Below are 21,524 nucleotides of genomic sequence, written 5' to 3'. Positions count from 1 at the left end.
TGGAAAAATAGTGTTCCTTTGCTTTTGTGTACTAATTTAGAAGAAATCTTTGTTATATTTCAGGTCTATTTTAAAAAAATAATTGCAAAAATATTGTTCGTTTAAAGTTGTGTTTTATTTGATCATGAAAACTGACAGTGCCTAGGTACTCAGTTCTTTATTGAGAAATGTTGACATTTCTATGTCTAATCTTAAATTATCTCTGAAAAAAATTGCTATAATTAAAAGGTAAACGATTAGCATGTTTTACTCATTTGTTTCACCAAAAGATAAACAAAAATGTGTTTTCTTCAGGGGGAAAAAGTTAGGACACTATACCCCCTAAGTGTCGCCCCCTACAGGAAGTGAGACGAATTGCACATCAGTTCTTCAACAAATAAATAAAATCTGTAAAAATTTTACAGATTTTTGTCGTATTGTGATTATTAATGGATATTTTGATGGCTTTAATCCTCTTAAACATGTTGAGGAAGCATAGAAAAAGCAGCTTTAGCATCTGTCTAAATAACAGTTTAATGTGGTTGAAAAGATGCCTCTTGATGTCTAATTGTGGTTGAAAAATTTGTTAGCTAAATTTAGAGTGAACACAATGGGCTAGGAGAGCCTAATATTCTTGACAGCTTTATGATTGAAGTGGACATTTAAACATAATAATCTGCATTTGAATAGATTGAAGACTACACCTTTTAAATAAATCACAGCTGAAACAAGCTGAGGCAAGATAACATTTCATATTGACTATTGTTTGACTTCAGAAAAAAGAAAACTTCTCTTGTTTCTCCTGGTTTGTTACAAATTTCAGATTTTCAAAGGACAGTACAAAATGCAGTTTGTTGTTAGTCCAACTACAGTGGAGTACTGTTGCACCTCTCCAAGCCTTTTAATTTAAAAACCGGGACACCTGGTCTGATCTCTTCCAAGCAGTCCAGAACCGGGTTATTGTAAGCCAGCTGTTCTTTCTTCTGGGACGAAGCGGACTCATCCTGCGTTCTGACAGACACTGTGTGCGGTGAGATTGGGTCTTCATCCTCCGTCTCTTGGTTCTGACCTGCCTCGCAAGTGAAACTGCAGCAGACAGTTGCCTTCACTATCAAGCGGTCAAGAGGTTTGAGAGAATGCATCCACTTGGGCAGGAAGTCCCAGGTTTGGAGTTTGGTGGGAAGATGCCGGGGGCTGTGAGCCTGCATCATATTTACTATAGCAATGAAGAGAGTGATACCCAAAAAAGGACCCCCAACTCCAGCCATCACCTGCCAGCCAGCCAGGGAAAGGCCCAACACGAGGGATGGAAGGAGCAGGAAACACAAGAGAAGGTAGAGGATGGCAAACCAGCGGTATTTGGCCGTGCGTTCCCCCAGAACATAAGCCATCCTGATGGGCAGACGCATGAATGGAACAGGATACCACAGCAGGATGCCAAAAACATTGAAGAGGAGGTGACACAAAGCAATCTAGGAACAAAGGCAAACAGTTGAAAAGCAAGGACCAGACGTTTCCTCTTTCTTCACATACATGTAAAATAAAATCCTACCATAATAACATTTTTGTTTTGTTTAGTTGTCTCTAATAAAACAGAAGCAAACCTGAATGGAAGCTACTATTTTGTTCCCAGGACTGGCCAGAGCTGCAAGTAAGGCGGTGGCAGTGGTGCCGATGTTGGAGCCCAGCGTGAGCGGATAGGCCCGCTCCAGACTGATGACACCAATTCCTAGCAGATAGGAGAATAAAACATGTTGTGGAAAGACAGAAAAATAAAATAGCCGAAATTGTGTCAGTGATGTCTCATTGCTCTTCATTTGCGGTTTGGTTTTATTACATAATTCTGCATCGTGTTAGACAGTAATTTCACTGGGAGCCAGAGCTGAAATCCAATATGCAGGACAAGCAGAAATCTGTTTTCGTATTAAAAGCTGTTTTTGCCTTTTCATTTTAAGCTTAGTTAATTACCTCTGTTGGATGTGGGGATTATTCTGATCTCTTATTTATCACTATGTAGCAGGCTGATGACTCAGTCGTCACCGATTTGATATTCTTCCTTTAGCCGTCCACAGACTGTGCTGGTGTTGAAAGGTCCTCTTAAAAACTTCATAAGACTCTGTCAGTGGATGTATACAGTCATATATGTTTATATTTATCTATGAATCAAACATAAAATAAAAAAAAATCTGATATTTTCTTCCTTAAAAATAACTCAATATTTCATAAGCAGCAAATACAATACACCTGTATGTTGGCACTTTATTTATTTTGTAGTAAATGTCCTTTTAGAGGCCTTGGTGTTAAAATTTATATATTTACAGGAAGCTATGGCCTTGGAAGCAAAAGCTCAGTTTATGGGCTGTCATGTTTCAGTATATATTTCAAATCCAAATTACTTTAGGAACCTCTGTGCCTTTATGTTGCTGATGTTCTACCTATTTAATCTTTTAATAGCTCAAACATGTGCTATGTTGTTTTTGTCTCTTACAGGAGAGACTCAAAAACTGCTCAAAAAGTTATATGAGTATAGGTTCTTTAATTAATTGATGTGTTTTTGCAAGTTTTAAAGAAAATACTGAGTAGGAAAATAAGATGTATTTTAAAAAATAATAATAATAATAAAGATAGAGATTAAAAAGATATAATAATCTTGACTCCAGGTCCAATCCAGCCCTGTTTATAAGTGTGAACAATTTTAGTCAAAAACAGCTTCACTTGGGGACAGGGTAGCTCCAGTTTTGAGGTCTACGTGGGAGGAGTATGAAAACATATCATATGCTCTAATATCTTATGGGTTAGGAGCACATATGCAGCAGGGCAAAAGAAAAAACAGAGGAGCATGAAGAATAAGAAGGAAAAACATATATTTCTGACAGATTTAGCCTCATAAAAACAGTTTTTTGCTGTATGAGTGGAAAAATTAGTGTTTATGTCAGTGGTTCATAATATAAAATGTGTGGTGTGGGTCTCGGTTTGCTCAGCTCTTTAGAAAGTAATTAGGAGTTTGGTGTAGATGCGATGATATTCTAGTCCTACCTTCTAAAAAAGCCTACTTAGGTGCTCTCTCATTTCTTTTTTGTTGCATCTCTTGGAGATTTGTTGCATTTCTTATCTCATGCTCCAAATTAATTTTCCATGCTTCCACTAAATTATAAAATCATATAATTTTGATTGTGCTTTATGTAATCGCAGCAAACAAAAAAAACTGTTTTCTTGCAAAAGGTTTTTGATTATTAGCCTTTCTGTCGTTTCTTTTCGCATTTATTCATTTCTGATTCATGATGTGCAGATGTCTCACTTTAAGTCCTGCGTTGCTAAGCACATCTCACGTCCGTTTCCATAATTTCTATCATTTTACATTCCCAGTAAATTTATGCAAAAGTAACCTCGGGGGATTGAGAGTGACTTCAGTTCTTGAACTGAAATAGACTTTGCGTTTCTTTTATTTGTAATGCAAAGTCGTTCCAGTCCACGAAAGAAGATACAATAATTTGATGTCCCCTTGATTTTATATTGATAAGAGCATGAAAATAAAGCACGATACTCACCAACTAGAGGAGTCATAGCCGAGGTGAAAACCGAGCTGCTCTGGACGACAAACGTAACCCCTGCGCCTACAAACATGGCGATGTACCCCGCCAGCCATCCAAATGGATATGGCAGGTCTGGTCAGAGAAAAGTGAGAAAAATTAAATGCACCAAAAATGACAACCATCAAAAGAGTCTTCTAGAGGATTAATTACACTCAAACCTGCCTGTAAGTTAACACGGCCTATTGATCAACAATGAAGCCAAACTGGAATAAAAAACCCAATCTACCATGTATCCTTAGAAAAATGTCATTGTTTTTTCCAGGATTGTTAATAGCAGCATGAATATAACAACATATGAAAGCCCGCAGAGTGAGCCCACCTGTATTAATGACTCTATGGATGACCTTTGCCATTTGACCTTGAAGCAGAGAATTGAGCAGTTTGACCAGAAGCAGCAGACATGTGCAGAGGACGGCCAGAGAGGCTGCCAGGAGAATCAGCCCCACTGTGAGGTCTGACAGTTCTGTAGATGCAAACAAATGTCGGCCTGCAAAGAGACAGATCCCACAAGCTGTTTTATTGCACTGAATACATTTTTTTTTTACATTAAAGAAATAATAATGTGTCACAGCAAAACTACAAACCCACACTTGACATGTGTTGAGGATAAGTCAGAACCGAGACCACAGTCTTCAGCACTTTTATTGCCAGCAGACTACAGAAAGAAAGATGGAGCTTTATGAAAGCCACATTTAAACCACAGAGTGTATGTGTATCAAACTAGCTATTACCAAGACTGTGTCATCCCTGCACCACTGTTTCACCAGGCTCCGGTTCCTCATGACCTCATTTCCCATGGCGATCCCTGTGATCACACATTTGTCCAGCTGATGGGAAAAGGATACATTTTTTTCAGCACATTTCAGGGCAGTAAGGTTAAAGAATGAAAAAAAATTTTTTTATAACATCTACTGTCAGTATGAGTTCATGTTGCTGTCAATGAAAACGTTGATGTGTCTGCTCTGTAAGTATTACCATCTTTTTAGGGAAACAGTTTTCCTCTTTGGGAATATCAAACAATTAATTCCAAAATTTAGGAATTTGTATGTTAGTTTGGGATACTAAATATTGATCTAACAAAGTCCAATCTTGACAGAAAAGATAGTTTTTTATTATTTAAATGGTAATTTGGTACAACTATTCAATACTTTTATAAATAATATCAAATACCTGTCTGGAAAACATGTTACAGTCGTATTTTATCACTTGTGAATTGATTGGCAAAATGCGTTGGAAGTTGGAGTTTAAACACAAAAAAGATAAAAAAAAATCAGAATAAACTAGAGCAGAACAGAGGTTTAAGTGTACAAGTATGTGCATCACAGAAGGGGAGGCAGTGAGTCATTTGTTATTTGCTGGACATGCAAATAAAACAGAGAGACTTATTCTGGCTCCAATGACCTGGTCCCCTATTGTGTGCTGCCCTGGGTAGAGAATCACACTGGGTAGAAAATCATATATATATATATATATATATATATATATATATATATATATATATATATATATATATATATATATATGGGATATAATGGGTTTATTTGTATTTCTAAGGGTTTGTATCTCAGTGAAGCAGATAAATATAAAGTCCATCCATCTATTCTCTGTTTGCTGGTTGGTTTGAATAAAGCATGACTCCTTTAGTCTGGATTTTTGTTTTTATATTCCATGTATTTGCAGAAAAACAGAGGAGAACTCAGGTAAATTTCATATGAAATTTTGGCTTACAAAATTTGGTATAAACCTTCAAGCCAAATTTTCATCTGGCAATGAGTGACGTGTTAAAAGGTTTTTTGTTGGTAATGTGTAATGCTGTAGCGAGATAAAACAATGACAATCATTTTACCAAAGAAAGATGTCATTAATAATCACTTCTCTGCGCTCCAATTCTCTGGGGTTCTGTTGCAGCTACCCCTGAGTGAAGAGCATCCTGGTGCTTATTTGTGAGCATCAGAATGTTCCCTACTTTTGTCCTCTTAATATCTCAACACTTTTTGGCCAAAAAACAACAACAAGAAAACACTCAACTAATGAAGGATGACGTGGCACCATCTGTTTATTGAGCGGGTTATTGGACAGGATATTTGCAAACACGACCAAGCGAAGGTTTTTACCTGTATAATGAGCTTGGTGACTGGCTCAGTGATGACCTTCAGTAGCTCAGGTGCTTCCTCCCCAGGCTGTAGTCTGAAGACACTGACCAGCCACTGGGACAGATGGGTAATGACTCCCGCTCGCCACCTCCAAGGGCAACAGCACCAGCACAGACAGCCAGTTGAAGCAGTCGTGGACTGTTGCTCCGGCGAAGGCCCTGCCAAGGGTCGCAGTCATTAACTCTGTTCACCAAGGTCACTCAGCATCAGGCTGATCATCTACTTTGAACAATAGCTTGTTAATCAGATTTTTACAGTTGCAGTTTTCTAGATATGAGTGACATGATGAGCATGTCTGTTTTGACTGTGACGTTGTTTATTGCAAAATGTTGGCATAAATAATTATTTAATCATGCAGATAAAATAATGCGCCATCTGTTCAGTAGTGTTATCATTTCATAGCAGATTTTTGCCGGGGTAGAATTAGACTGGACGCGTGCCATTATTGTCACTTTCACACTGCAATAGAGCTTATAAAGCAACAAGCAGCTGCCAGTGCTTCCTCTTCCACCTCCTCTGCTTTCATCCGGGCAGTTTTCCTCTTTATACCCCCCCATATAATCATTACTCGTCTTTTTTCAGTTTTCTCATTCCCTGCTCCTGTGTCTCCTTCATTCTTCGACTCACTACTGTTTGCTCACTCACCGTTGAAACTCGTTTCTTTCTGCGGCCTGCATCATGGCTACGATGGTGTTTGTGACAGAGGTTCCGATATTTGTGCCCATGATAACTGGAACGGCCAACTTCACTTTCAACACTGCGAGAGAGGAGAGACAGAATAGAGGCTGTTTTCACAGTCTGCATCAAGGTCATTACTATGCAGCACCGCACACATACAAAAGGAGCTGTTTTGCCGTGAAACGTCCAAGTTATCAAGAAGAGCCATTTATGGCAGCAATAATTGCGACACATGACCCACTCCTTTAATGGTGATGAGAGATGGCTGTGATTTCCAAGTGAGAGGAGGCAGCTTTACGGGAGAGGTTAATGTGGAGAGCATCTTTAATGGGGAGAACAGAGAGGACATACATCATGCAGGCAAACATCCTTACCTTCCTCTAAGTTTGGTAATTATCAGAAATCTTATTTTATTTATTTATTTATTTATTTTTTATCTTTTAAAAGGGGCAGAGAGCCAACTTCTGTAGCATGATGTCACTGATTTTTACAGACTCAATGTGGAGCCTGAGAGCAAGAAATCCTGGACTGAATGAAAGAGAGAAAACTCACAGTTGGGATAGTGTGACTTGACATCATGCAGAGCCACTTTTTCACATTCTCTCACCTTGGAACCACAAGCAACATATCATTTGGGGACTGGTAGACCAACACAAAATAGTATATTTTTATGATGCAGTAGAAAAACTATACATTTAGTATTTTTTTCAAAGGCTTTAATAATTAAATTGAGGCACGCAGTATTGATGCAATACATTTTGCTATATTTACATCAGAAGTTTTTGTTTATATCTCTGCACCTTTGCACTTCTACTCAAATGCTTGGTTGGAGGCATCAGTGAGCAACAGTTTTCAGATTTTTAAACTGATTTAGGTCTGAACTTTAACTAGGCCATTATAACATATGAATAGTCATGAATATGCCTTGTTGCAAATCACTCCAGCTGCAAGGCAAATCTACGCCCTGGTCATTTGTAACCTCCAACAGGTTTACTTCCAGGATGGTCAGCATGACGCTGCCTCCAGCGTATTTCACAGTTGAAATGGTGTGTTCAGGAAGATGTTCTGCGTTAATTTTGGTGAACATCCTTCAAAAAGTTCTGAAATCCTTGGTCTTTATCTTCGTTCTCATTGACAAACTTTTATCTGGTCTCCATGTTTTTCATAGAAAGCAGAATTTTATTCCTCCCACTTGTCTTCTGTTGTATCTTCACTGTAAAAAAAGTCTGTAAAATAAACAGTAAAAATCTGTGAAATCATGACAGAAAAATTTTGTAAAGAAAAACACAATGATATTTTGTTCATTTAACAGTATGATGTTGTATAATGTAGAACCGAAAATTATTGTAAATTTTAAAATAGAAAATTGCAAATAATACTGTATTTTGTTGTGGAAAACACACATTTTGTATGTTTAATGGAAAAAGTTGTATCCTTCACAACATTTTTACATTTCAGCAGTGAAAAACTAACATTTACATTCTGTGATTATTAAATCCAAATGAATTGGAAGCTAGCTTACCATTTTTTTGCTAGGGAGAAGTAAGTTTGGGCTTCCCTGTTTAAGCTGTTGCCCCAACTCCAGATAAGTAGAAGATGGATGGATGGACAATGAAATAAATGAATAAATTAATAGATTTGGAAATTAATGTGGAATTACGTAATTATGATTCCACATTGTTTACTTCCAATTTTGTTTACTAGTTATCTATTTATATTCACTTGTGTTTTCCCACTTCTTTAGATTGTCATTTCCTCTTTAATTCATTTACTTATTCTTTGTCAATTTTGATTGGATCATTTCTTCATATTTCACGACTAACGTGGAGGAAACACCTGAATCAACAAGGAAGTCATGTACTTGCTTATTGGTACATGTATTTTATTTATTTATTTATTTTTTGCTAACACTGGATTTTTTACCTTCACCGTTGCCATTATGAGCTCAAAGTTCGGCTACTGCAAGAAAGACGGAGATCGCCGCTTTGTGCTCAACTTCTCCCATTCGCTCGACAGCTCGGTCTGTTCTGCTCTCTGATTGGTCCGCTTACCTGGCGCCTGAAAGCTGTTTTGAACAAGTTCGTTCAACGGTTCTCATCTCAGAAGAAGCTGAATTGTGCTCTAACCTCGACAAAGAAAAGAACGCTGTTTGGACCTCGTCAGCTTTCAGCAAATGTAAGTTAAGCTTTATTTTCTTCAAACGTAAAAGGCACGGTAATTTGTGTTTCTGCGGAGATTAAATTTTGTTTTTAAGGCGTCATATTGCTTCTCGGAACAATATGCAGTCGAATCATTTTTTGCTACACCTGCAACACGTGTAACTTGTTGGGTAGGTTGAAATTGTTTAAACATGATTACATGTACGTTTTGCTGTAAAACACTCGAATCATTGAGGGGCTATGTGTTGCATTGCAGAGTGCACAGAAACGAGCCCAGTTGTGTATTCAAATGCCTCGGCACAGAATGTAAGCGGACATTTTGCACATATGCAGCGTTTAAAACTCATTTTTACCGAGTTCACAACGTGGCTTCACAACCCGAATCAGCCAAAGCCATTGTTGCTAAATTGAAATGCACCATTTCATTGTGTGGGCACCGAAGCCAAACTGTGAAAGAAGTCGTTGCTCATTTAAAGGAGCATATAATGGAGGGGCGGCCTGTAGCATGTCCAGTAAAAGCCTGCAAAAAAGTTTTCGTCAAATCGTCATTCACAGCTCATATGTCCCGTAAACATAGAGATTTTTCTGTGGATAACATTGATGTTTTGTACAAGGAAACTACAAATAAGATCGTTAGTCTGACTCCCACTATCATTGTGTGTGGTGAGTTCATTTTTGTTTTTCCAGTTTCTTTGACCTGTTGTATTTTTTGTTGTCTTGTCCCCTTTCTTTTCCCTTTTGTCCATCTGGCATTTTGTTTAATATTGTTTTTTTTTCAATTATTTTCTTATGCTTTTACTATACTAATATTGTTTTTTGTACTTTTTACTTAATTTGTTATTTTTCATATAAATGTCATTGTTTTGTTGTATCAGGAGTCTAAATTTATTTGTTCTTTCTCCTTAGGTCAATCCTGCTTCCATGCTAAACGATTCATGCTGAGTGTGGATCAACAGATTGGAAACAACATCTCCTGTTTTATTTCTGCCCTCTGCATGATGTTTGGGAGCTATTATTGTTTTAACATACATTATCCATCGGGGCTGGCGTCTACACTGGAGTTTCTGCAGAGGTATGAGTTGTTTTTTTGGTTTTTTTTAATTGTAGGGAGTTAAATTTGACTTTTGACAACTTTTATATCTTGAATAAAATGTTTATTTCTTTGTGAAGCACATTTTGATGTAGTTTTCTGTTTGTCCTCTTTATCTTAAGGTGTTTCTTCTCAATCAACCCAGACAAGGGCAGTAAGGTGGAAGAAACCCGTAAACCCAGACTGCGTGTGAACCCCCGTGTACTCACCTTGATCCAGGAACTTTCGGATCATGAGTGGCGTGATGTTTGAGAAAGGACTAAAGTCAGTGAGTTATCAAGACAGTGTTTAATCTTAACAGAGGTGAATAGATTTGTAAATGTCTATTCACACCGTGTCTGCTGAAGTTAAAAAAGTTGAAAAGACATATTTATATTTGTTCAGTGGCTGAATTTTGCTCCATGTCAGAAAGGACAAATGAGAATTTCATTGAAAATATGTTTTCAATTAAAATGTTTATTTGTTTCTAAAAAAAAAAGTGAATTATCATTATAGATACAGTTTATATTGGGCTTCCTTGTGTTTTAAATTTGCATTTAACTGGTAAATGTTTGTTGAAATTTGATGTTTATAGATATTTGAAAATAGAATTGTTTCTAAAAAAGAAAAACTTTTGAAGCAAACAAACATTATTATTAAAATGTATACTGGAAATAGAAATGTATTGTATGTTATAATCTTCAAGCCCCCCCTCCAAAAAAAAAGGGGGTGAAAGTTGGTTCTCATACTGTTTCTGATAAAGTTAAAAAGGTTGGAGAAATTTATATCTATTCAGCAGGTGCATTTGCTTCATGTGCTTCATGATGTTCAGAAAAGACAAATGAGAACTTCATTGAAAATAAATATTTCAAAGGCATGTAAGTGTATGTTTATTTTTTTAAGATTATCATAGATACAATTTATATTGGGCTTCCTTGTGTTTTAAAGTTTCCTTTAAGTGGGAAATGTTTGTTGAAATTTGATGCTTATAGAATATTAAAAATATAATTATTAGTAAAAAGAAAAAAAATTTAGAGCAAATTTCTGTTTTTCAGAAAGTATTAATAAAATTTTTAATTGATATTTTAAACAGTTTTAATTGTTATTTAAAGGTATTTTTTACCATTAGGACTAGAATGAAGTTTTTTTAGTACACAAACAAACTGGGTAAATCTTACGGAAAAAAAAGTGAATACATCATTAGTATGATAATCATCAGAAAAAATTGGTTAAAAAGTACTGATAAAATGTTTATTCAAAAATAACCTTTCAAATGCACAGTAAAATTTGTGCAACTATGGGAAAATCTGTTCATTTCACAATTTAACACTGTTGTAATTACTGTTTGGTCAGTAAACAGTTTAACATGTTCACTGTGTTTTCTACAGAATTATTCTGGCAACCACAGCTGCCAGTTTTTTTTTGTAAAAACAACAGAATTTTTTTTACAGTGTTTGTTATCATACAGGAGTGCACGTCCAGCTACTATGTTCAACAGCAGAGAGCCTGCTGGAGGTCCTGTTATGACATTTTATGGATTTTGGATACTTTTAATATTTGGCCATTTTCTTTCAGGGTGGATTTCTTTCAGCCAAACCCATGTATTTTGACAGCTGTAAACTATTTTCTAAACAGAGGGATGACTGATTTCAAATCCTTTAGAGACATCTTTAAACCCCTCTTACTTTGCTATTCACTTTCACTTCAATAGCCAAGAAAATACAAAACTAAATATCTGAGGATTACAAAAGATAAACCTCATTTGTTATTACAGAAGGTTTTAAAGCCATTCTGTTTTTTTATTGTGTATTTACATTGCTTCCTCAGCATTGCTAGAATTAATTTTAAATATTCATTATGTCCAAACTTGCAAGAAAAACATGTAGCTATAAATGTTACATAAACATATGTTTACTGGTAGAAATTAGTTTCTACTGTCAGACCGATTCTCACACCTTATTTTTTTCTCTGAGTTTTAATACACAAAGTAGTGATTTCTTTTCTCTGTATGAGGTTACTGGATTTGTTACCACATATTTCTTGGTGTGAACCTAGGTACATAAACATACATTTTGGTACAGGTACACAGTCAGTGCTTTTACACTCACATAGCTTAAACTCAGACAACACTAATTTGGTCAAAGCTAATCAAAGCTTAATAAAGGTGCTAATAATGTTCATAAGTAGAGATTTACTTGCCAGTTTATGTCCTCAATTATTTTACAAGATAGAAAATGTAATTGGCTCTGCATCTGCTTAACACCTACTTGTACCACTGCATTCATATAAATGTGCACAGAATCCAATCTACCTCTTTTACCTCATACATATTTTAATCCCGGCTGATTTCGTTAAATTAATCTAGATTCCATTATCTATGCCAATAGCAAATCAAAAACCATAATGCCGTGTCGCCTGCAGTCAGTTGGGTTTCAAAGCCAATTTCTGAGAAGCTCTGTTGTCGAAAATGTACAAAGGGAGTTTTCAATTCCCAGGGTTCTTTGCTGTCTGAATATTGGTCCATTTATTGTAATATGTATGCATGCAAAGTATTTGCCTGGAGATAAGTACACAATGCAGTAAACACGCAAAATATATACCAGGCTGGTTATCTTTCTCTGTTCCTTCCATTTCAAAATCGTATTTACAGTTTAAACCAGCTCATCTTCCAACACACAAACATTTACACAGGTTTTCATGCTCCTACTCACATCCTGAGGCCACCAGACTGACAACAATGGAGGTGGAGGTGGATGAGCTCTGGACGAGGACGGTGACCAGGATCCCCACCACCAGTCCTGCCACAGGGTTGGACAGCACGACATTGTCCTGGAAAATGTCCCCTGCCACTTTACCTGGTTAAATATCCCACCCACGTACACAGAGGGAAAAATACAAACACAGACAAAACACAAAATTGATTACTCTGAGGAATGACAACACTCACACTGCTTATTTCCTCTTCTTCAAGAAGGTCACCAGATGATGGCTTGGCAGTAAATGATACAGTAGGACGGTGAATTGTCCCTCACTGAGTCACTCTTTTGTCACACATCAGCTAGCTGAGTCACACTCAGCCCGCAGTGAGGGTTATACTTACCCCCTGCTAACTGGAAGGCAGAGCTCAGCGTGTCCAACGAGCAAATGAAGAAGAAGAGGAGGATGAAAAGGAGAGGGATCTTTGATAGATTGATAAGACGCTGCTTGATCTTGCCTGGACTCACAGCTGTAGTGTGCGGAGAGTTTTCTGTTGGAAACAAAGACCAAGGGAAAGGTTTAGACTTGCATCAGGGCATAAATAGCTTAAGACTGACCTATTTTCCCCATAAGATAAAACAGAAAAATAGCCAGTTTCAAGCTAGCGCATCTCCTTTTCATGTGAAATCTGACTTCTGAATATAAAGATTTCGTACTTGTATGAGAACAAAGCTATCAAATGTACAGCATACACAGCGAAGCACCTGCTGAGTTAAAGGGGAGCCAGAAAATCCCATTGGCATTTTTGCCTCTTTCTTGTAGATGTTTCTTATCTACAAGAATTCCCCTTTCTAAGGAAATCAAGCCAGCTGCCACACCAAGAGATGAAAGTGTTAATCTCCTCTTGATGCCTATACCTTTTTCTGTGTGTACACTGCCTGTATTTATTGACAGTACAGTAGAGAAGCGATTGGGACGTTCATTGTAGCACTCAGAGCTGCCAGTGAGGTCAAGAGTGGATCCGATGCCAGACTCCCTGTCCTCCTCCAGTGAGAGTTTGGGCTGGGAGGAAAGCTGAACCACATTCATCTTCATGCCTGAGAGAACATGGGGTTCACATTAAGGTTCCTAGTGGTGACATTAAAGCTTTTTCAAAATACGTACCAATCAGAATCATATACACACTCACTATGAACATGGATGTTGTCTTGTAATTTAGAGGGGTTTTTTATTTGAACTATTCTTTTTTCTCCGAAGGAAAGTAAACAAATTGCATTTCAAGTGATTTTTGAGAACAATAATTGGGTACATAGGTTTTATTTTTTGTATTATTTTTTTTCAATCCAGACATGGTCAAAATTAAACATACATCCTTAAATACAGAAAATAATTTGCATCTTGATGTCACACTTTTTGCAGTCATTGAAAGTAAATCTGATAAATAACTAAAGCCAAAAATCCCTTCCACCATGAAAGTATATTATGGCCTTCTTGTCCATGATGAGTGTATGTCAAACTGCAAAAGGCTGAATGTCTCCACAGTAAGTGAGACCTGTGCCCCGTCCACAGGGCTCTGCAGCTGAGGAGGGAGAAAACATGTGGCACTGAGTTCTGTGTAAAGATGCTCAAGTAATTAAAATCACAGGATGGCACCACTGTAGAGGAAACAGATGAGAGTGAATGTGTTTATCAGCCACCTGCAGCAGTAAAAAGAAATCAGTGGAGACCAGCATTTCTTGTATATGAGCCCATCTCTCACAGAGGCGCCGAGACCGGCAGCAGACAAGCAATTACAAAAGAACAAAAGCCACCCACATTGTTTCTAAGTGGCACCTTTTCTTGATTTGAGGTCAGATTGAGTGCCACACCTCCTGGCAAACGAAAGCGTTTTCAGAATCAGTGAGAAAACATCGTTATCAGTGTAACTTGTCCCCCATTTCTACTTTCTCAAAGGCACCCTTCACCTCTCAAAGGGCTACGACTGCCTTTAAAGAATTTTCTATTTTAAGCATAGAGTGCCTACTTTTCCCTTTTTGCATATCAGCTGTATTTTACAGCCTTCAAGGCAGAAAAAAATGTGTCCCTTAAAAGCAAAGAGGATGGAAGTAATTACAGCAGGCAAAATCACAGTAATTACAGTCACTGCATCATTAGCATTGTATGCAACATCTTCCAGTAGTTCCTAATGGGTGGAGAGGTCTTGTTAGCATATGTACATGTATGTGGGAGTGGGTGAAGCAGCTTCTACAGATCACAGCTAAATAGTCTCTGGTCATATTTTGTGCTGGTAAATGCACACTGAATGTTATCTGAGTGTTGCTGGTTCTCTGGCAGTTCGCCACTCAATCTTTTTCATCAGTTGGCAAATTTTTCTTTAAATCTTGTCAGAGAAAAGCATCGAAATTTCAAAAGTCTTCCTGCAGCAGGGATGCTACAGATTTGCTTGTTGAAAGACAAATAATGAGGTACGACAAGTTTTAGGCCCATACGAGTATTGTTATAAAACCTAACAATTTATGTCCAATCTGAACTGATGGGACATGAGTTGTAAAACTGTCAGCAGCAACAAAAAGCATCGTATGAACACTGTATCACAACTTTGCTTCTTCTGGACCTTGGACAACCACACATCTTGCTCTGAACCAGAAAGTCCTAAAGAAGAATGTCTGGTCATCACTCACTGACCTCGAGTTCACGCACACTTGGATTATTCTGCAAGACAATGATTAAAAGCAGTCCAGCAAATCCACCTTTGAATGGTTTCAAAAAAGGAACAAGTTGTCTTGTCTAAGTCTGAACTAAAGTTCAAATAAGATGTTGTGTCATTGCCTTAAATAAGCCATCATTGCACGCTCTAGTGGGCCTTAATTCCTCCTCGATGATAAAGAACTTATTGCTGATTATTCCAAATGTTTGATGGCGCAATAAGTTATTATTTATAACTTCAATTAAATTTTCACATAGGCCCAGATTGGGCTGAGTAGACATTTCCCTTAGTAAGTGAAATCATTTGAAAACCTCATTTGCATTAAAATCTGCACATTTAAGTGCAACCAAAACAGCAAAAACAAGGAATATGTAAGAAAGCAAACCTATTCTTTCACACTGCTCCACATGAAAAAAAAATATAGGTAAATCAAACTTGACACAAATATCATATTTATTGATATTGTTTCTGAAGTACAGCCTCTTACCTGGTGTCAAACAGCGTCTGTGTGAGACCTGCAAAGCAAAGCATCAAGCTGGGGAGTAAATCATCTTTAAATACACTCTCAGACCTGAAAGTGTTGAGAGGGGCACCTGCTCCTTTGGTGATTAACTTGAGACAACACTGTTAATCAATAGCACAAAGAGATAAGTTAATGATGCATTAGTTAAAAGGGTATGTAGTGCACTCGGTAATGATTGATCCTCTCTCAGACTGTGTAATTTTCACTTGATTTGGTGCCAGATAAGGGGATTTAAAGATGAAGCTGCCAGTTTGATTTGATCCAACATGAAAACACTGAGAGAAATCTGACACCTAGTGGTGACTCTGGGGGAATGCCGCTGACTGGTTTGGTCCTCAGGTTCTCACGCAGCCGTTTTCATCCTGCTGTGGAACATAGCAAAGATTGGAGACGGTGTATTAGCTGACTATTTCTTTTTCAAGATAAGCCAGTGAAAGTAATTCAAATTTTTGGAGAGTAATCTGCTCTCCGCTGGTGCAGGTATTCCCCTCAACCTCAGGCTCTTAAGTTTAAGTATGTTTTGATTGGACAAGAGCTATCAGGGGAATTTTTTGACAGCCTCACACACAGAGAAGCACATTTACCCTTACACTCCACTGCTCACAGATGATGTTCTTCTCAGAAACAGAGTTGGCCTGTGTAACAGGGTGATATAATTATTAATAATTACTTCAGCTTGAGTTTTTCCCTGTCAGCAGTTCTCCTAACCAGATCTGGCGAACCTGCTGACCTCATGCCTGCATCCACAAACCCAGTGGAGCAGAATTCAATAACACCCTCAGCAACACTTTCACTTGCCAAATGATGATGAGAGCTGGGACAAAAAGGAAGGAGACGCAGAGGCAAGCTCTGTTGTTGGTGTTTTTCAGCCATTTGTTGACTACAGAGGTGAAATCCTTCAGATTTGGTAACGCTGCAGGCAGAGAAAGAGTGAAACACGGATATCCACTCACATGCAATCACTTCTAAACCCACACACCCAGCTAAAGCTGTGGAACAGCTCTGAGGCCCTTTGCTTAGAAAGCCCTCCATACTGCAGTTAATCCCCTCTCCAAATGCAGAAGTCATTGAGAGGATGCTGCCACCTGTCATCCTGGGGATAAACAAACTGAAGTGACGGTGTCTTCATCCTGCCATTCTGCACACACCTTTCGGTCAGCCATCAGTCCAGCTCGGCTCTTCTTCAGCTGTGGTCTAAGCTCACTCTAAGGACGGCCAGATAAGGCTTTAGCAAAGCACACATCCCCTTTTTTTGTCTGCAGAGGAGTGATTTGCTGTGTACTTTGCAGCATAACAAGACATGACATTGCTTTGGCTAATAATTCATTGTGGATTGAGGAAGTTAAACAGTTTGCTCAAGTGCTTCATTTGTTTTTTCATCCTGAAAAATAACTCAAGTTTAATAACAAAATGAGACCCACTAATCAGAAGCAATTCTGTGCAAAAGTTTTGCTCTAAACTGTTAACATCTGCATTGCATAATAAGCTGGGCTTACTGTAATGTTTTAAGTATTCTTAATCAAAGTTTATCTTCTAACTATACAATATTTCACAAAATAAAAATCTAAAAAGTCTTGCATGCGTTTTTATCGAGCCCCTCTTCTTTAATGCCCTTAAATAGAACCCATCATAATTATTTGTCTTCAGAAATCATGTAATTTCAATTTAAAGTAAAGGTCGAAACAAGAATAGGTGATAAAGTTCTATCTTGTCATAGACTTTCAATAGGATTTGAGCCTGGGCTTTGACTGGGCCATTCTAGCACAATAAATTAGTCCATTGTAGTTCTGGCTTCATGTTCAGAGTCGCTGTACCACCTTCTCATAACCAATTGTTTTGAATAAAAGAATTCCCACAGCATGATGCTGACATCTCCATATTTCATGTGAGGATGGTGCTTTCATGGTAAAGTGAGGTGTTGGTTTTCTGACACGTAAGGAATTTTGCTTTCTAAAAAGTACAGCTTTGGACTCCTCTGTTGAGAATCCCTTCTTCCATGTTTTTCTTGTCCCATGTATGGCCTTCCCTTCATCTTATTTGCAGATTTTCCAGCTGATCAAATACCACTTTTATTTATACACAAAAAGTTCACTGTTCTTGCCCAGCCCCCATAATACTGCACCAAGAGTTTTATCATATCATGTCTGGAAAAGCGGCTTTAAGAAAAAAGGTTGAGTCCCTAAATCGCTAAATTCAAATGTATTTGTACCCTGCAAGACTTGTTGCAGTGAATAAAAACAGAAAAAAGCATTTATCCAACAACATCACTTTAGTTTTACTACACATATATTTCAGTCACAGCACAATGACACAGCTTCATCAGGTGTAGACTTCCGATAAGGTTGATTCAGCCTGAAATTCACAGCTTGAGTAGATTCTAGCCATCTATGATCATAAATATTAAGCATTTTCTTTGTTGACATATGTACATTTTATATGCGCAACTTTGTGGCTCGATGTTGATGCCATTTGTCACTTCAACTCTTCTGTGGAGGATGAAGGCGTGTCAGAGCCATCGAGACACTCCTGCAAAACCAACTGAGAATTAACGCCTTTTCAGAATAAATGTTAATTACCATTGCAGTGGTAATTAAACCACTATAATGGTAAACAAAAAAGAGCAAGTGAACAATTACCAAATAGGAAAACAAAACCTACCTTCACTTTTTCCAGATCAGGCCTGCCTGGCAGTGACTTTTGTGAGGAAAATGCCTGTTAAAGAAGATAAAAAAGTGAGATCAGCTCTAACCAGGGAACAAACATTAATGCGTCCAGCTGCTGCTCACCTTCCTGGACTGCTGCATCTCCTCTGTGGATTTAGACCTGTTCTTCATGTGCTTCTGAGGAGAGGTAGAGGTGGGACACTATAGAGAGGAAGGATCTGGTTAAGACCAGGTTAGAATAATAAAATGCTGTGAGAATCAATTTTTTTTACACACCTCATTTGTCTTCTGCTCCATGGCCAAGTGGAGATTTTTCCAGTTCAGTGCTAAAGAGTGGCCTTGTGCTTTCGAAAATTCTTGGACAACAGTAAAGCTGGAAAAAAAGACAAATACATTTTTTTTAATCTATTTATTTCATTTTATTTGCTGAATTTACTGCAAAAAGTGATTAAATGCTCACTCAAAAGATCTATAAGCAAGACGCTGAGTGTGTAGTTGCAGGCTATTGCCACTAGATGGTCTTTCTGACTCAGTTTTTCATTGCCACACTCATTTTAATCACTGAAGCATTAACAAATGAATTATTTCTGTTGTTTTTATGCTCACAGTCACGATGGGAAGCAAACAGTTTTTGCCTATATTCTTAATTTCACTTCAGTTTTGTAAGTAAAATTAATGCACACTTTATTATTCATTGAAGTATGTTTTCAATTTAAAAAGACATCTTGTATTATTCTAAGATGTTTTTTGAGTGATGCTTGTAGCTTTTAGTATGTGAAATGTATAAACAGCAGCGCTTGAAAGCACAGATGAAAATTTAAGGTCTAACCCAAATGCTGCTTTTGAAGTGCATGGAAATCTTCATTTTGAGAGGGCACAATCACCATCCTGACTACAGCAAATAATTAAATTCATACATTTTATATACTAATCCAGCCTTTTCAGGACAGCGAACTCTGCCCTGACTTTCACATTCTGCAGAGGAACAGTAAACATGCAGATGCTGCAGTTCCTCTTGATGTTTCAGCAGGGAATGCCGACCTTGATGATAAAAGCCCAACTTCGCATGGAAGCTTCACAGATGCATAAATTATGTAATGTAAACCTTTACACTCAGATGACATGATTCATCATTTCCAGGACTCTCCATAACTACTGGCACAAGTTAAGATGTGTAAAAAGAAAAGAAAGAAAAAAACTCAAAACAAATTTGTTTTGCAGGAGCAAAATCTGACACAGAAAAATCAAACATTTATTTGAAGCATATGAGTGAAAGATCTGTTAAGCAAAAACAATTTTTAATAAAAACTGAAATGTCTACAGATGGCTGGAAGGGGAGGTTTGTGGAGGTGATCGTCTCTTTCAGCTTGTAGAAACTTTTCACAAAGCTTGAACAACGTTCCCTCCCAGCTCACTGGAAAAACTCGTCTCCAGCATGTCTGAACACATTTCTTTTTTAAGTAATCTTCAAAAGCCTTGGAGCGGCTCACTAACTAGGCCCTTTTCCTGACACTTTTATTACTGCTTTGGATGTTTGATCACTTTGTTAACAGCCTGTTTGAGTTTAAATGTTTTCAATAAATTGCCCGATATGTTCTTTTGTCTCTTGCTCCTCTTTCTTCTACTTTTTTAAATTATTTCATCAACATAAGATACAAAGAACTAGACATCCAAGCCCCATATTGTTTTCTCAGTAAATATACTGCTGCTTGTTGTTTTTGCCCAGAGGCTCAGAATGAATTAATTTTTCCAACAACATGACAGAAGACCAGGTGGAGCAGAACCTGGAAGTCCATGGTACCAAGGCAACGGAACCATCTGACCACATTTAGTTTACTAATCACTCTTTTAAAAAGTTTCAAACTGTCTTGTTCAGTAAGATTTTTCTTGGGAATCTTATTTATTTGCATCTTTTAAGACCCATTAGTTTTTCATTGTGTGCTACATTATCTTTTCTTTTTTTTTTTTTTTTACCATTATGACACTTTTGTTTTTATTTATAGCTACAGTGATTTGTGACAAATTTCTCAGTGAAGAATATGCAATAATAAATGTGTTGCTTAACTTATTTTTGCATTCTGAAGTTGTACTCAGAACCGGTTTTCTACCCAGCAGCATGAATTGCAAACACTTGTAAATGTTTCCCTTAGTCTGAAAATTTTCCTCTGTTGCTTATAATGATTCTTTGTTTTATGCCAGATGTGCATCAAGTGTTTGTTAAAAAATAATAATTTAAAAATCAATCTTAGTCTCATAACCGAACCACATCGTTCCAGTAAAAGCTTCACCAGCATTTAGTATCATCCCCAAGTGTCTAATTGGCATGTTGGATCTGGAGACTTGGGGAACCTAAGATCGCCCTCCTAGCTGGAACTCTCTCCAAAAGTTTGGAGATTTGCTTTTTTCCATCTTTACAATCTACTGCCTGTGCATAGTGGACAGAGAAACAGGAATCCTGGTTCCATCTTGTTTGTCACACTTCCAGTTTTTTTTAATTATTTTTCTGACTGAAGTTATGGGCAAGTTTATCCATGCAAAAAATGTTTTCTTGTATTAGGCCCTGACTTATAAAGATCAACACATTTGTATCACTTGAAATGGATGTTTTCTTGTCTTTCTTATTTTGAAAGTTGGCTAAGAGAATTCTGCCATGTCACATTTATAAGCCAAAATTATTAATTGCTAATTAAAATTTCCTGAACACTGACCAGGTTATAAACAATTAATTGCAAAAATACCTTAGTCTTTTTTTTTTTTATCAAATAATTGTCAGTGTTGAGTGAGATTGTTTCCCAGGTTCTGAATTTACTCGGGTTAAAGTTAGCATTTGTCTAAATGTTTCAGTTCCTACTTTTACTACAGCAATTAGATATGAATTGGCTTTAAAGCTTTAAAAAAATTCTCAGGGGTTTTAACAATTATAATAAATTTCTGTAATAATTCACAGACAGCTTGAAACTTAATTTTAATGGATTTGTGTCATTTGGGGGGGGGGGGGGGGGGGGGGGGAATCCTTCCACTTTTATTTTTTGATTCATTTTTAGCTTAATGACAATCTTATTTAATAAGTTCAGACATTACTACTTGTATGTTTTTCTGTGAGCGCATGATTGCTAATAAACCGTCTGCAGACATTACACCATCACAGTTAGATTTTTGAACTGTTGAGCAGATTAAAAAGGTTTTTGAAGGAGAACATTTAAAAGAGTTACTGCACAAAAACAAGCTGAACAGTGGCTGTAACAACTTAAAGGACTGAATACTTAGCAAAGTAATTTGTTCCAAAGTTACAGAGGAGAGAAG

General features: G+C 37.3%; 1 protein-coding gene across 1 annotated transcript; it reads right to left on the bottom strand.

The window, feature by feature from the left end:
- Positions 1 to 100: 100 nt before the first annotated feature.
- Positions 101 to 15,587, bottom strand: slc34a1b (solute carrier family 34 member 1b). The gene is given in 13 exon segments (XM_032554275.1): positions 101 to 1,451; positions 1,584 to 1,708; positions 3,528 to 3,644; positions 3,892 to 4,059; positions 4,161 to 4,227; positions 4,304 to 4,399; positions 5,687 to 5,803; positions 5,805 to 5,883; positions 6,371 to 6,482; positions 12,343 to 12,486; positions 12,732 to 12,878; positions 13,246 to 13,425; positions 15,523 to 15,587. Coding segments are annotated over 12 exon segments (1,956 nt in total). The 5' UTR covers positions 13,424 to 13,425; positions 15,523 to 15,587; the 3' UTR covers positions 101 to 845.
- Between the last annotated feature and the right edge of the window lie 5,937 nt (positions 15,588 to 21,524).

This window comes from Xiphophorus hellerii, chromosome 23, assembly GCF_003331165.1.
Source record: "Xiphophorus hellerii strain 12219 chromosome 23, Xiphophorus_hellerii-4.1, whole genome shotgun sequence".
NCBI classification, from domain to species: domain Eukaryota; kingdom Metazoa; phylum Chordata; class Actinopteri; order Cyprinodontiformes; family Poeciliidae; genus Xiphophorus; species Xiphophorus hellerii.
This window is presented reverse-complemented; position numbering and strand designations above follow the sequence as displayed.